The sequence below is a fragment of the Colius striatus genome, chromosome Z (assembly GCF_028858725.1).
Source record: "Colius striatus isolate bColStr4 chromosome Z, bColStr4.1.hap1, whole genome shotgun sequence".
Lineage (NCBI taxonomy): Eukaryota > Metazoa > Chordata > Aves > Coliiformes > Coliidae > Colius > Colius striatus.
The window spans coordinates 69,811,771-69,827,775 of record NC_084790.1 but is presented as its reverse complement, the minus strand read 5'-3'; the positions used below and the strand labels follow the sequence as shown (position 1 = coordinate 69,827,775).

The 16,005-nt window shown below is 36.0% G+C and overlaps 1 protein-coding gene across 1 annotated transcript in view; it reads left to right on the top strand.

Moving 5' to 3' along the window:
* The window catches only part of CNTNAP4 (contactin associated protein family member 4), a 227,766-nt gene extending 212,881 nt beyond the window's left edge, over nt 1-14,885 (top strand). The window contains exons 20-24 of the mRNA XM_062017669.1: nt 182-315; nt 1,246-1,333; nt 11,374-11,592; nt 11,946-12,017; nt 14,692-14,885. Coding sequence (XP_061873653.1) covers nt 182-315; nt 1,246-1,333; nt 11,374-11,592; nt 11,946-12,017; nt 14,692-14,885 — 707 coding nt within the window. The remainder of the gene's footprint in view (nt 1-181; nt 316-1,245; nt 1,334-11,373; nt 11,593-11,945; nt 12,018-14,691) is intronic.
* The last annotated feature ends 1,120 nt before the right edge of the window (nt 14,886-16,005 follow it).

Sequence of the window (16,005 nt, the reverse complement as noted above, 5' to 3'; positions counted from 1 at the left end):
CTAATTTGATAAACTACTTATGTACCTATAAAAATATACAATAGACCTGGGTCTACACATCTGGGTCTGCCTTGCTTTCCAATGAATGTGTAGAACGTTGCAGTCCATCTCCAACTGGGAGGAGATCTCTGACAAAGAAACCACGTAAATACTGTAGCTTTTGCTCTACTTTTCCATGCAGGAAGTTTACAGGTCAGATACAAGCTAGATAACCATCAAAACCCTGATGTCTTCAGCATCAATATCAAAAGCATGGCTGATGGACAACTGCAGCATGTGAAGATTAACAGAGAGGATGAAATGCTCTTTGTAGAGGTAATCTTGTTAGACAAAAAAAATGATTAGCAGACTCCTGATGCACAGTGAAAGTCTATTATATTCTCTCTGGTGTTCATCTTGTTTATTTCAGGTCAATACTTCCTCATTGTTTTACCTCAAAATGCAAATAACTGCTTTATGGGAAAATTCTCACATATTTGTGAAATGTGAGACTACTGTGGCCTTGCTTTTTTTTTTATCTTCGTTTGTTTCAAATTATGCATCAAGCTACAGTACTAACATGTTGCCATCTAGAAAAGAATTTAAGCCTATCTATTTAATTTTTTCTAATTTTCTTTGGACCCTTTTACAACAAAGGAATGTCACTATTAAGGAAGATATTTTTATTATATTTTGGTGAATATTTGATGGTAAGCCAAAAATATTTGGTTTGGTAATAACAGACAGTAGCATGTAAGGAAGCTTTACATTTTAAAATTAAAATTAAAAACTCCTGGATATTACAAATTAGTATTTTTAGGCTAGAGATGAATTTGCTTAATTATACATTGGTATAAGGCTTGAAGGCAAGTAGTTCTAGATGTACTCTGGAGGCCAGAGCATTTACAGCATAATATTTGATTTGTGTAAACTAAATATTAAGTACCTTTTTTAATCAAAAGAGCCTTTTTTGTGTTTTTGAAAGTTTCTCATTTTTATTCATTTTATAGATGAAACAGAAGTAATCAGCTGAATCAATAAGATAAATAAAGACTTATTAAGAGGGATATTTAAGAATTATCAGAGCCATAATCTGTGATCTGAGGAAGCTGATCATATATTTCCTGATTAGTTTTTGTGCCATGACCAACAAATGCTTCCCTCAACTATTTTTATTTTTAACCTTGATCTTATCTGCCTTTTTGAAAACTTCAACTAATATCTCTTCCATTATTCTACTTTACTCTTCCCCACACTATCCTGCAGGTTAACCAGAATGAAAGAATCAAATTTATTTTGTCTTCAGGCACAGAATTCAATGCAATCAAGTCACTCACACTTGGCAAGATCTTAGGTGAGTGGAATACCACAGCATTTTCTAAAATGCGCATCAAAATGTCATCACAGCACATAAAAAAAATAATAACCCTAGTCTCATTGAAAGACATCTGTTGTCTTGGATTTAATTAGACACCAAGTCACAATCAAGATAGAAATTTCTGTCTTGTTGAAGCACAAATAATGGATACATATTTCCTGAAAAATGATCAAGTGGGTTCCATTAAAAATAATTTCACAGTACTCTATCTCATTTTGCAATCATGCATTGTCAAACATCATTTTTTTTTCTCTCAGGAAAAAATAAATCACTGTGAAATCATACACAAAGACCATAGAACACAGCTAATCATGTACTTTGTTTGAAAAAAAAATTCTGTGAATAGTTTTGGTATAAACAGCTAGGGATAAGTTTAATGTAAATAAAAAATATGTTGGAGTTACTTTTTAAAAACTACTTAAGCTATGACAAGAATCTGTGTCTAGTGATGATTCATGAAATGCTATCTGTTTCTCTGCAGTAATGATCAATATGTTCATATCTACAGTTATCAATTTTTCATTTTTGTTAAAATAGCTTAAACTAAAATTGTCAAGATCTTATTATTTTCGTATTCATCATATTGCAAAACTGAAGAGAACGGCTTAGTGTTGTTGGAAAGTTAAAGTATATTTTTCTTTAAAGTAATTTTGTAGACTCATAAAATTATTTGGGTTGGAAGGGACAAAAGATCATCTAGCTCCAACCTCCTTGCCATGGACAGGAATGCTTTCCTCTAGACCAAGTTTCTAAAAATCATGTGCAGCACGGACATGAACAATTACAGTGATGAGGAATTCACCATTTCTCTCGGTAACCTATGCCAATGCCTCACCACCCTCACAGTAAAGAACTTCTTCCTAATATTTAATCTAAGTCTCCCCTCTTTCAGTTTGAAGCCATTACCCTGTCATTCCATGTCCTTGTTAAAAGCACCTCTGCAACTTTCTTATAGACCCCTTTAGATATGGAAAGGCTGTTGTAAGGTCTCCTCAGAGCATACTCTTCTCCAGGCTAAACAATCTCAACTCAACCTGTCTTCATAGGAGAGGTGCTCCAGCTTTCTGATCATCTTTGCAGCCGTCTTCTGGACTTACTCCAATGGATCCATGGCCTTCTTATCTTGCAGGACCCCAGAGCTGGATGCAGCACTGCAGGCAGGGTCTCATAAGAGCAGAATACAGGGGCAGAATCACCTCCCTCGACCTGCTAACCACGCTGTTTTTGATGCAGCCCAGGATACGAATGGCTTTCTGGGTTGCAAGTGGACATTACTGGTTTATATTCAGCTTTTCCTTTCCTAGTACCTCCAATTCCTGCTCTGCAGGGCTGCTTTCAGTGGATTCTCCACCCAGCCTGTGGAGAACAGCTAGCAAGTTCCCTGTTGGATTTGCAGGACCTTGCTGAACCTCATGAGGTTTGCATATGGTCCATTTGTTCATTCTTCCTCTAATTGCACTTTTTGTTGCTACAATATGGAAGCAGAGTTGGCATATGTTGTACTATGCAGTAACTAAGGCTTGTATATAGTAAGTAACCTTTCCCTCATTTTGTGATTTGATTATTTTTATCCTTCTATAAATTTTCTTGGACTAAGTGTAGAATACATAACTATTTTACCAAATGATGGATTATAGGAAAAGACTATATCTAAATTTATAGAGCTTAAATATTTGTCATTTTTATGGCACACAAGTACCGTAATTTTTAACAGAAACAAAACAAGATCTAGGAGCTCCCTTCCCCTCTAAGTCTTTGGTGCTTGAAAATTTAGCCAACAAACTGACTGCAAGGGAGTGATAGTTTCCCACTCTTTAAAAATCTCTTTAAGTAAGATAAAGTGTTAACAAAGGCTTTTTGGAGAAAGAAATTTAGAAAATTATGATATGTGACATGGAAGAAATTGAGGTTTCATCTTAACGTTGTACAGAGAAGATATTACCCTGTCTTGCTCCCCAAGGCTTATAGGAACAATTTACATGCTTTATATAATAGCCACACTAAACCATAAGATCGAAGAAGTGTTTTGTTCACATTCAGTTGTATGCGTTTTATTTTAGAGGAATTTTATTACTATATACCTGAGGTGCCCCTCCAGGATCCATATATCTACCACTTTCACTATAGTACCTTTGGGAGTAACATAACAACTTTGGTAAATCAATGTTTCTGCCATTATAACAGACTCAGAAATACTGTTCTGGCTAGGACAGTAAAAAACATAGATAAGTTTCCAAAAAGCTCTCTCACTAACAAACAAAGTAGTCCATTGTGCCGGTGGGTAGGGAAGAGGTAGTCTTGGCCACTTTCTGTCTGATCCCTATCTACTTTCAAATAATGTAAATCCAAATCAAAATATGTATGAAATTAGTTCTCTATTCTGAGTAAATATTGGTCTTTAACTTTTCCTGTCATGTGTATGTGTGCATACATATGCTCAGAAACAAAAAAATCAGTTCCAAATATGCCTTTTCCTACATGTACTGTTAGCTAGAAAAAAGGACTTAATAAAATTTTAAGTTCAATTTCACAATGAAGAAGCATAATTGAGACGATTTCTGGCCTGCTGTTGTTTAGAAAAGGAATTGAGAGATTTGAACGTGATATTTCAAGTGTAACTAATTTAGTAGCCTGATGTGTAAGATCATTGAATCACAGAATGATTTTAACTGAAACCAACCTTAAAAGATTATTTAGTTCCAATATCCCTGCCATGGGCAGAGACATCTTCCACTAGAGCAGGTTGCTCAAATATAGCCTCATACAGCCTGACCTTGAATGTTTCCAATGATGGAGCATCCACAACAGGTCTGGGCAACCTGTTCCAGTGTCTCACAACAGTCATCATAAAAAGACACCCAACATTTTCCTTATGTCTAACCTTAATCTACCTTCTTTCATTGAAAAACCTTTCACCTTGCCCTGTCTTTCAGACCATTGTAAAAGATCTCTGTCTGTCTTTCTTATAAGCTTCCTTTATACACTGGTGCAGTAGTTTAGCCCTGGCTGGGTGCCTGGTGACAACCAACTCATAATATCACTCTCCTCCTAAACTGCACAAAGGAGAGAGAAATATAACAAGAGATTTGTGAATAAAGAAAAGGACAGGGAGATCACTCAGAAATTAGCAGAATGGGCAAAACAGACTCAACTTCGGGAGAAAAAGGTTTGATTTATTAATGAACCATCAGAGCACAGAGATGAGAAATAAAACCAAATTTTAAAACACCTCTCCCTAGCCCTCCCTTCTTCAGGACTCTTGTTTCCTTCACACCAGTGGTTCAGGAGATGAGGGTTGGATGTTACAGTCAGTTCATTACAGATGGACTTTACTGCTGCTTCTTCAAAGGGGGAGGCATCCTCATACTTCCAACTGCTGCGCTGTGTGGTCCTTCTCATGGGAGACACTCCCTCAAGAACTTTTCCAGAGTGGATCCTTCCCATGGGAAGTTCTTTATGAACTACTCCATCATGGGGCCTCCCACGCAGGCAGTACCTCACACACTGCTCCAATGTGAATTATCCACAGGGAGAACAGGAACATCCATAGCCTTTCGGGAACAGACTGCTCCTGAATGAGTCCCTCACAGGATCACAAATCCTGACAGCAAACCTGCTCTGGTGTGGGCTCCTTTCTTTCCACAGACTCCCAGGGCATGCCAGGAACTTACTCCACTGCAGGCTTCCCACGGAGTACAGCCTCCTTTCAGGCATCTTCCCACTCCAGTGTGGGATCCTCCATTGGCTGCAAGCGGATCTCTCTTTCCCCGTGGCTTCCATGGACTGCAGGGGCATAGCTGCCTCACCATGGTCTTCACCACAGTTCACAGGGGAGTTTTTCTTCAGGACCCTTCACTGACCTTGGTGTCTGCAGAGATGTTTTCACATTCTTACTACCCGTTGCTGCTGCAGTTTAGCAACTGTACAGCAACTTCTTCTTCTCAAATATGCTATTCACAGAGGCATTACCTCAATCACTAATTTGTCAGATGCAGGGTCCATCTTAGAATGGACTGGTACTGGTCCTGTCAGCTACACGGGAAGCTTCTGGCAGCTCTCTGTTTAAAGAAACCACCCCTGTAGACCCCCCCACTACCAAAACCTGGCCCAGGCACAACCACTACAACTGGAAGGCTGCTATAAGGTCTCTCTGGAACCTTCTGTTCTCCAGGCTGAAGAATCCCAACTCTTTCAGCTGTTAGTTATAGAAGAAGTGTTCCAGCCCTCTGACCATGTTTATGAACATTTCCTACACCTGCTCTAACAGATTTATCCGTCTTTTGCTAGGAATCCCAGATCTGGATGCAGGACTACAGGTGAGGTCTCATCAGAACAGAGTAGGGAGAATTACTTCCTGTAGCCTGCTGACCACACTTTTGGCATTCTGGCCTCGAAGTACATACTGCCAGCTCATACCCAATTTTTCATCCACCAGTATTTTTAACTCCTTCTCTGTACGCCCATTCTCAATTCATTTGTCTCTCAGTCTGTAGTGATATTGGGGAATGCCCTGACATATTTGCAGGACTTTGTACTTGACTTTGCTGAACTCCATGAGTTTCAGATTTGCTCACTCCTCAAGTGTGCCTGCCAAGGTCTCTCTCGATGACATTCATTCCCTCTAGTGAATCAAGTGCACCACTCAGCTTAATGTCATCCACAAACCTGCTGAGGAATCACTTCTTCCTCTCAATATTTGATGCAATGTATTGAATTGCATGTGTGTGGGCAAACAAGAGTCTCTTTGATCAGGGCCAATGTTCTGTTTCCCAAAGAAATCACAGTTATAAAAGTTCAGACGTGGGAATTTCGACAGTTATATGATGACTTTGCATGATCACAATAGTGTGAGGCATGGAGATAAAATGACCTCATGGGCCACTCAGACCAGTTTGGCTTAGAAAAAAATTATGTAATAGGTCTCTCCCATTCAAAGGGGAGATGTTATTGAAGAGCTGCTGTTTCTTTTATAAATCTGAATGGTTTTGGTGCTGAATCTGTGAAGTTGTATTTAGAGATGGAAGGAGACTTTGTGGAGGCAGCAGAAAAAAGTAACAAGTCTTTACTGCAGGTATAAACAGCATGAGTAATACAATATGAAATTTTGTGTTTCTTGTCCTTTGAAATGTTGTTCAGGAAAAACTCACTAGTTTTAAAGTAGGCCAGAAAGCAATGGATTTTCTGAGGATTATCTTCAGCTGGAGAAGTATTTGTCAGAGCTCTTCTGCAGTTCTACATAGCTCAGGTTATTTTGTTGTTGTTGTTGAAAGCAAATCTGAGAGCTGCTGAACTGTTTTTGGATTCCCAGGGACAAAGGGAATAAATCACTGTTTCTCCTCACTTTATGGAACCTGAGCCTTCCAGTTTAAAGACTTCTGAATCTATGTTTTCAACATTGTGACAAAATAGGAGCTAGGCTGTATTGGGAATCAGCAAAATATATTAAGGTTAAATTGTGAGGGAAAGGGGAAACAATACACTCAGCTGCAGAGTTCACAGGTTACAAGCCAAAGAAATCACTGTATTTTTAATTTTCTTCTAAGAAGATACTTCCTCTCAAAAAACCTCACAATAAGGATGCTGTAGAAGCCTCTCTTTTTACAGCAATACATTGAGGAAGCAGTTTACTTCTGCTGAGTAAAGAAAATCACATTAGCCAAGGATGAAGCTTCCTACCCTCCCCAGGGTGAGGGTGAGAAACTGTGGGTGATGTTTTTGTTCAGTGAATGGTGTTAATCTTTCCTCACCAAATGAGAAATAGATAATCTTACAGCAAGGCTTATAGAGAAAGTTTCACCAGTTTAAGATAATACGTGACTTTAAGATAATACTTAAACAAAGGCATCACACTGAATATTGGTGTCTCCAAAAATGTAAAAATTGGTTTCAGTGATAATTTAAAAAAAAATAAATAGACTTTTAATAAGAAGACATAATTAAAACCACTTAAATGTTTTTACTCAGAGAAATTTTTGTGTGTTCAAACTTCCATTCTATTTGTAGGTAATTTGTCCTTTCTTATATTGGTTTATTTGTGGCTGAAATGATAAGATTGTATAACTTGGTCTGTCTTCATGGGAATATCTTTGAAAATAATTGATAATTGTTACTTAAGCTTACTTAAGAGCTCTAATTGTTATAGTTTTATTCTTAAAGAACGATGGAATTGCAAAACACTCACTCTGCCCCACTGATCTGTTCAAATTTGAATTGTTAATTTTAAAATCAACCCTTTGAAACCATAATGTTTGTACACTCCCCAAAAAGTGCTGCCATGAAGCAAATGATATATAATAGTTGTTTTTAAAAAATGTCCATTTCTCTTTTTTTTACTCTATGAGTTCAGGACCTAACATAGTAATAGAATAGTAAAATTCAATCTTTTGAAGTTGGTATAGAAAAGTGCTTAAAATAAGTGTAAAATATACTTTTAAATACACCTCCCACAATTTAAAGTACATATGATTGTATTCCAAAATTTTGTGAAACTTTTTTTTTTTTAATATCTTTTTTCAATCAAATTTTTAATTTTGTTAGCCAAGCTTGCCAAGGCTTGCTTTCAATACAGAAGATTTTCAGGATTATTATTTAGGGAAAGAGAATGCTTCTACAGTCTTACAGTCTTGGATGAAATATTGTTATTTTAAAAAAAATCAATATTCAGGAATTAAATTGAGGTACTTTAGTTTGATGAGATAATTCTTTTGACGAAATATTTCTCCTGTAATATTACATTTTAAAGGCTTTTTCTGCTGAATCTCAACAGTGTGATAAATGACAGTTCCACAAATAACACCCACTTGTGACTCCTGATTGCTGAATTTATATTGTCAGAAAAACAGCAAAAAGTCTTTATGACAGAACTCTCTATCACTTCCTGTTAATCAAATTGCTTTCTTCACTGCCGTGTTTTGGGTTGGTTTTTTTTTTTCAGCAGTAAGCTGCTGAATCAAATAACAAATTAAGGAAAAAGGTCCTAGTCTGTTTCTGAGTGGTTTTAAAGGGTATTCTTTTGTGCAGAAAAGTCAGGAAAAAAACCCCCAAATTTTTAATGACATTTTAACAGTAATTTATCTGCTCCTGTTCAATCTAAACCATAACCAAATTTCGTAGTACAATGTTGTATTTATCCATGTATAAAAAGAAAATAGCTTCACAGTGTTTATGGGTCACATGTTAACTGTAGGGAAAAAGACACACCAATAAACCATGATTCAACTGAAATCAGAGGATATATAGATGTAATTATTTATTACTCTAATAAACACTTTTAATGAAAAAAAACCTGGCCATAATAAAGTCTTCATCCCAACACAGGCTTGTTACACAAACGTGAGATTTTGTGGCGTATTATTAGTATCCATCTGGTAGTTTGACTGTGAAAGTCAAACAGTGATTATTTTTTTTTCTAGGGAGTAGATTCATAGAATCATAAAATCGTAGAATACCTCAAGTTTGAAGAGACCTATAAGGATATCTGAGTCCAACTTTAAAGGACTACCTATCTCTAAAACATATGTGCCATATGACTGACCAGCTACCCTGTTAGCAAAGAATTTTTTCTTAATGTTCAGTCTGAACTTACCTAACTTAAATTGCTGTGTGGGGCCACAGCAATGTAGAGTGGGACAATCACCTCTCTTGGCCAACTAGGTATTCTACACTTCGTATGCCCCAGGATACAGTTGGCCATTTTGGCTGGGTACACTGTGAACTCATATTCACCTTGGCATCAAACCAAACCACCAGATCTCTTTTTGTAGGGCTGCTCTCCAGCCTCTCATCTCCAAGATTACCAGGAATTACCACTTACTTTTGTCTAATTTTATATACTTGTCCACCTCTCTGGATCTCTCTGCAGGACCTCTCCACTGTCGATGGAGTCCACAGCTCCTCCCCATTCAATATTGTCATCAAACTTACTTAATAAACATTAGATTCCTGTGTTCAGATCTTTTAAAGAGCAGTAGCTCTAAAATTGAGTCCTGGGGAATTCTACTGATGATTGACCACCAGTCTAATGCAACTTCATTCACTATAACTTTTGAGCTCAATTTGTCAGCCAGTAGTTCACCCAGTGTGTTATGGACTTACCTAATTTTGAGACAAGTTCATACAAGAACATGAAAAATTTTGAAATCTTCAACATCATAAAAGCAGAAAGATCAAAGCTAATCTTTTGATCACACAGTTATTATCTTAAAATATTCTGCTAGGAGCTCACTTTCAGTAGTACATCACAGAGGAAAGACGGTTGAAGCAGAATTCAAGAAAGAGATTATTGATTTAATATTTTACCTTTGAGATTTGGTTGAGATTTTTTTGAACAAGGCAATGTAGGTGGAATAATTGTGCCTTTCTTGCTGAAAAAAATTTTAGCAAACATTTTGCTGTAAAGATGCTTAAGGATGCATAACTGCAGTTTATTATAAATAACAGTCTTTGAGAAACAAGTTGTGTGTCATTTTCAGTTAGTTAAATTTGATTTTAGCACCAAAGCACAGTTATTCCTAAACCTTATGACTTTTAATGAAAAGCTTTATTTCATTGCAGCAATATTTTCTAATTAATGAGTCAAATGAACTCTAATGATTTTAAATATATAATTTCTTTTCATATTAGACACATAAAAAATTTATGAAATAGTTTGTAAAGGAAACTAGAAAATAATAAAAAACACTTTACTCTTGAAGTTTAGATCCTACTTAGAAAGATACATGTATTTATCACAAAGGGTTTGGGACACTGTTTTCTTGCCAGTTCAGGTTAGTTTTTTCTTAATATATCCAGATATAGGAGATTCTTCTGTGCAATGAGGCAATCATCAGAAGCACAGTATGCTACAGAGAGAATAGAAGCAGTTAAACACCCAGCATTTTATGTAATCCATCAGTGTAGGCTGAGCAGGCTTTTGGCTGGTATACATCTGTATACTAATACATCATCATTCCAATAAGCAGGGAGTAGTTGAGGAAAATGATGATGTGTTATTTTACAACATTCTACCAACACACATTAGTCCTATTTTCATTGTTAACCTAATTATGTGAGGAGTGTGTTTTATATTGGTATTTAAGATTGTTATGGTAGCCCTTGTAAAGATCACAGGTTCATTTGTGTGTTCTGAAGTAAAGTGAAAGTGGAAATTAATGAGATTAGATTCTCATTTTCTTTGTAGAAAACTTGAAAACTTACTTCCCTTAAGAAATCTTTTTGAATAATTAGTACTTCCAGAATTTTTGCTTAAATTAGAACTGTCAGACTAAATAAACTGCTTTGCATTTCCAAAGTAATACATTAGTAAGCATTGGCTGGTGAATAAATAGAAAGCTCTGACAAGATCCAAGCATTCAGAAAAGCAGCTTAAGTGAATAAAGTGGGAAGATATCTGTCTTTTGTTTGTGATTTTTTTGGCATAATTGGAAAGATAATGATAACATGCTTAAAATGTGTAGCCTACTGGAACAACATTAATTTTTTAAAAAAAATTCGCAGAAAATTTCTTGAAGGATTTCCAGGATTAGTGATCTTCAGAGATTTTTTCTGTTTTGTTTTGACAGACTTGATGAAGATAGGATAGAATAGATGTATTAATTTCTGAAAAGAATATGATTCAATAATGTACATATTTATGAGATGAAATCCAATAAAATATGTATTTTTCTTGAATGCATGCTTCATCCTTATCTTTTTGCAGAGTGAAAAAGTGCTGCATTTTAATGTAAATAAATTAGTTACATTTGAGTCTTTTTACTTTGGAACTTACTAAAGCAAGTTAAAAGCGTTTCCCTCAGCAGGTCAGTAACTGTTGTATGTTTAGAAAAAAAAAGAACTGAATCTATCTCACTGTCTTTTTATTAAACACAGACAAGAAAGGGATTCAGTGAATCTACATATGTTGCTGTAACTCAAATATACTCAAAGGAACACAGGTTAATTATTCATTTATTCGTCTGTCACTTCATTTTGTAGATTTACACTATGATTAACTGTATTCTGTTCCTTTTGATTAACAGAAAACAGTGATGTAGATGAGGAGACTATGAAGGCAAACTCTCAGGGGTTTATTGGATGTCTCTCTTCAGTGCAGTTCAACCACATTGCTCCTTTGAAGGCTGCACTGCACCACAGAAGCTCAGCCCCCGTCATCGTAAAGGGACGCTTCACTGAATCCAACTGTGGCACTTTAACTGGTGCTGACTCAACATCAAGTGAAACAACCCATTCATTTGCAGGTAGCATATGGTTATCACTTGTTCTGATCTCTGAAGCAAAAGCTAAAGTGTATTCATGACCTGAATAAATTTTTTTTTTCTTTTTTCTTTTTTTTTTTTTTGTGTGGTTTAACATCTCTGGAGTAGCTTTGAAAGTAATTCTCTATTGTATGTACTTATTTCTTCTCTAGATTTTCTCTTTTCCTCTGAATGTTTACATTTTTCTCTTTATCTCCGTAATCTGCATCACTGTTCATTGCACATTTACAGACTCACACTACTGCCACTGAACCACACTGTACATGAGGTGTAACCATGTAAGAACATCTTGAAATCTCTTCTATTTGTCACTTTCCTTTTTTTTTCTGCTACAGATCACTCTGGACCAATAGATGAAGGAGAACCCTTAGCTAATGCAATCAGAAACGACTCTGCAGTTATTGGAGGTAATAGGCACTATAACAACTCCAAAAATTAATTTTTCTATTAACTATGAGTCAATCAATGCTGAAGTGAAGTCAGTTTGGTTTTGTGTGCCCAAGGAAACTAGAAAAAAGGCTTTGTTTTACTACAGGTGGTAGAAAAAAATCAATTGTTATTCTAAGATGTAATACATACCTCTTATGCTTCCTTATTACATGAATTTATGCTGTGTTTCTGTGCATTGAACATTATCCTGAAACACAATATGTTAAGAACAGGTTTCTAACCTGCCTAATACCATGCTCTATGACTTTAAAAAGTACTCATATACGTTGTGACCAATAGCATATGTTTAAGGAAGAACTGTTTTTCCTCCTTAACTATGCCAAAAAACTACATCTTGCCGCACAGTCAAGTTCAAAATCTTATTTAATAGATCTGACCAGCACAGATTTTCCTGAGAAAATGGGACCTAACAGTGCTTGAATCAATCATTTGACAGACTGAGACAAGCTTGATTCTGATTCCACATCTGGAAAGCAATGTACTCTTGAATAGACTCACTTGCATGTGAGATAAAATGTTAAAATAAAAACTACTTACTTTTGGTTTGAAATATCACTACTCTTCTTCCATTTTCTTACTATTTCTCTTGGCCATTTTTATCAGCTCAAATAGAACTACAAATGATCATCAAAAAATATTTTTTTAACACTTTCAACAGAGGAATGGAGGAAGAGCTATGTACAGTTCTCTTGCTCCTAAAGAGAATATGTTGACAGTCCATTTACTTTTTATGCCTATTAGAACAAATATGATATAAAGCCTTGGATAGTTATCTGGTGCCTAAAATTCAGGACTGTAATCAGGATATGCAGGTTCCATTCCTTAGTCTAATTGACTGTCCTTAAGCCAGGATCCATCTAGATTGTAGTGGGGAAGATAACAGTTCCATCTCCTTAAAAGGAATGTAGAGTACTCATATAAGCCTGAATAGTGACAGTTTGTGATCAGGAACCCTCATACGAATTTCAGTTCCTGTCACCTGTATTGGAGAAAGTGTAGAGCTACGCCAGTTCATTTTTTCTTTCTTTCTTTCAAGGAATGGTATTGCATATGTGACAGTCTTCCCCTGTGAGAATTTCTCATGATATTTCTTCTCTTGGGAGGAGGTGCGGGAGAGAAACTTGTTTTCACTCGAAAAGATAGCATTTTCACAGCACAGTTCCATTTCAGTTTCCATTAGTTATTTCAACAGAAAGAGGGCAGGGGGAGGGAAAGGTCATGCCCTTCGTCTTTTAAATTCTGAATAGGTTTTCTTTCTAAGGTTTTTAAAAGCCTCAGCAGATAAATTACAGAGTGAAATTTAGCTGAATAAAGCTGACAAGGCTTCTCACTGAGGATAAAAGCGTTTATGTCTGTGAAAGGTGAAGTTAAGATGAGAACCTGGAGTCACCTCTGTGTCTACCATTTAAATAAGGGTACCTGCTATGGTTGGTGCCTGCCAACAACACACTGCATGGTCAGTGACCTTTAACACAGTATTGCTAAAGATATCAGAATAAGAGGCATTAAAACCTAGAAGTCTCCTTTCTTGTGAAATGTTATTTATGTCTGTATCTTTTTCTACACATTTGATGAGGCCAGAATTTTAAAAAATGGTTTCTGAGCTCTTCTACATGTCTAACTTTGACAAACATTACTTTGCTCTTTCAAAAGGTATTATTTTACATAAATATCTGTACATAAAGACCATTTCATGTACTAGGTAATTTAGCTTGGATGAGGATTTTTAAGTCTACTAGGAATAAAGTCATTTTTAAACTTTAAACGGCAATAGCTAAAGACTTTTAAAGACAACAATAACCTCATCATTTTATTGTTACTAAATACAATTAGGAATATGCACTTACAATTTTTCTACTACTTAACTATGGTTATTTACAAGTCAAAATAAAGCAAAGGTCTGAGGCTTGGACTTTGTGATATACACAAGCAGAGATGATAGAGGATCTGGTTCAGAATTCCAGATCAACACCTTTGTCCTCACCCTGTTCTCTACCTCAGCTCTCCAAATTCCTTTCTGAGACCTGGAGTAGTGATAGAAGATATGATTGGCAGGCAAAATCTTCTGACACGTCCACTTCTCTCCTGATGACATGTGGCATGAGAAAGGGTCCTGAGCAACAGAAGTAACTGAGGAGGGGGAATACACTTTGCCTTGTCTAACATTCACCGAAGTTGGAGAAAAGCAGAAAGTCACAGTAGAGCTCTTTCTGTTGTCCCATTCTCTTCAGGAAAGTCCCTGAATATCAGATCCTTACATTTGCAGTGGATTGAGATCACAGTCTGACAGAGAGCTAAGGGCTGGTGGTGAAGGAGGAAAAGATAACCTCTTTTCTACAGTACCCTAAGGTCTTCCACTCAAAAGTTGAATGAATGATAGTGATTCTTTTTTTTTATTTTTTTTTTGTTTTTGGTAGTAGTAGTATGCAAAATTTTGAAATAATTTTCATGAAACTTGTACTGTAGTGCTGTTACTGTTTTGAAAGGAACTATGGCTTCCTACTTTAGAGTTTCCTTGCTACTTCCTCCATTATGTGATGTGGTCATTCCTTTTTTGTCCTGTTGTCTGTCCAATAAATTACTATTTGTATATACCTTCTCTGGAGTTTTTTTCTTTTTTTCTTCTACTAGGTGTAATAGCAGTTGTGATATTCATCCTACTTTGCATCACTGCCATAGCCGTACGTATTTATAAAAAAAAAGGCATATACTCAAAAAATGAGGCAAAAGGATCTGAAAATGAAGACAGTGCTGAATCTGCGCTGAAAAGTGAGCTCAGCATGCAAAACACAGCCAATGAAAATCAAAAAGAATATTTCTTCTGACTGACAGTCATGATTTTGTTTAGTATAATAATGTACCAGTCTGACTTTCTTGCTAAGCCAGGGGCTCTTGATGGACAGAAAAAACTCTTGCACTCCTCAGTAAATGCAATGGATTTGAGACTTTATATTGCATATGTTCAGTCTCAGTGATTGCTGTAAGGGGCCTCTTTAAATTACATGCATTCCTTAGCTATTATACTGTAAATGCATTTTATGTAACAGTGAATTAGATATTGTAACCAATTTCATTGTTGGTAGTTTCCCACTGTTCTGATGTGACCTTCTACAACTGAAGTTTAATGTACATACTGAATATGATTTTTGAATGGCAAAATTGTAATGAAGTTATTCCTATCCTTTTCTTTCAAATTTGTTTCTGGAATTTTGTTAAAGGTGAAAGGTTGATTCTAATACTTTGTGTTACTAAAGAAATTCTGCTGTGTTGCATTATGGTGATCCCTCTTACTTCCTCAAAAGAGAAATGCCTTTTAAACTGCTGTTGCCTGGTGTCAGCATCTGCTTGTGAGCCATGGATTTTAATGTAAAAATCAAACTGTACTTATTTCCTATGGGATGTGACCAATGTCACCACTATCCCTTCAAACCTAGCAATGGAAGAGTGTATAATATGTTGAAATGCTTTATAACTGCTTTTGCAACAGGTTTTCATTTATGATTAATTGGTGGCACCAATAGACTCATGCACATTCTAGGCATTTTAAATAGAATTGGGATCACAAAAGGTAAGAAGTTACTTGGAAATTCCAAGTAATATATTAACAATAGTTAAATTATTAGGAGTGAAAAGACCAAAAGATGATTGAGGTTATTGTCCCTGGAAATTAGTAGTGCTTCTTTTGTCAAGAAGTAGTGCTCTGTGCATTATTGGGGATGTATTCTCTGAAATATTCTCTATATCTATGGTCTATTCCAGACTTTAAATTGTTCTAAATCACAGAAATAGTTATGATTACTATGACAATGAAAATAGGGTATTTAGAATCAAGTACAGTGGCTGCTATTTGAATGCTTTTGTTCTTCACCCTTAATAGTACGTGTTATATCTCTGCGAGATAAGGTCTGATCATACTACTCAAAATTAAACAAATGCTTACTATCC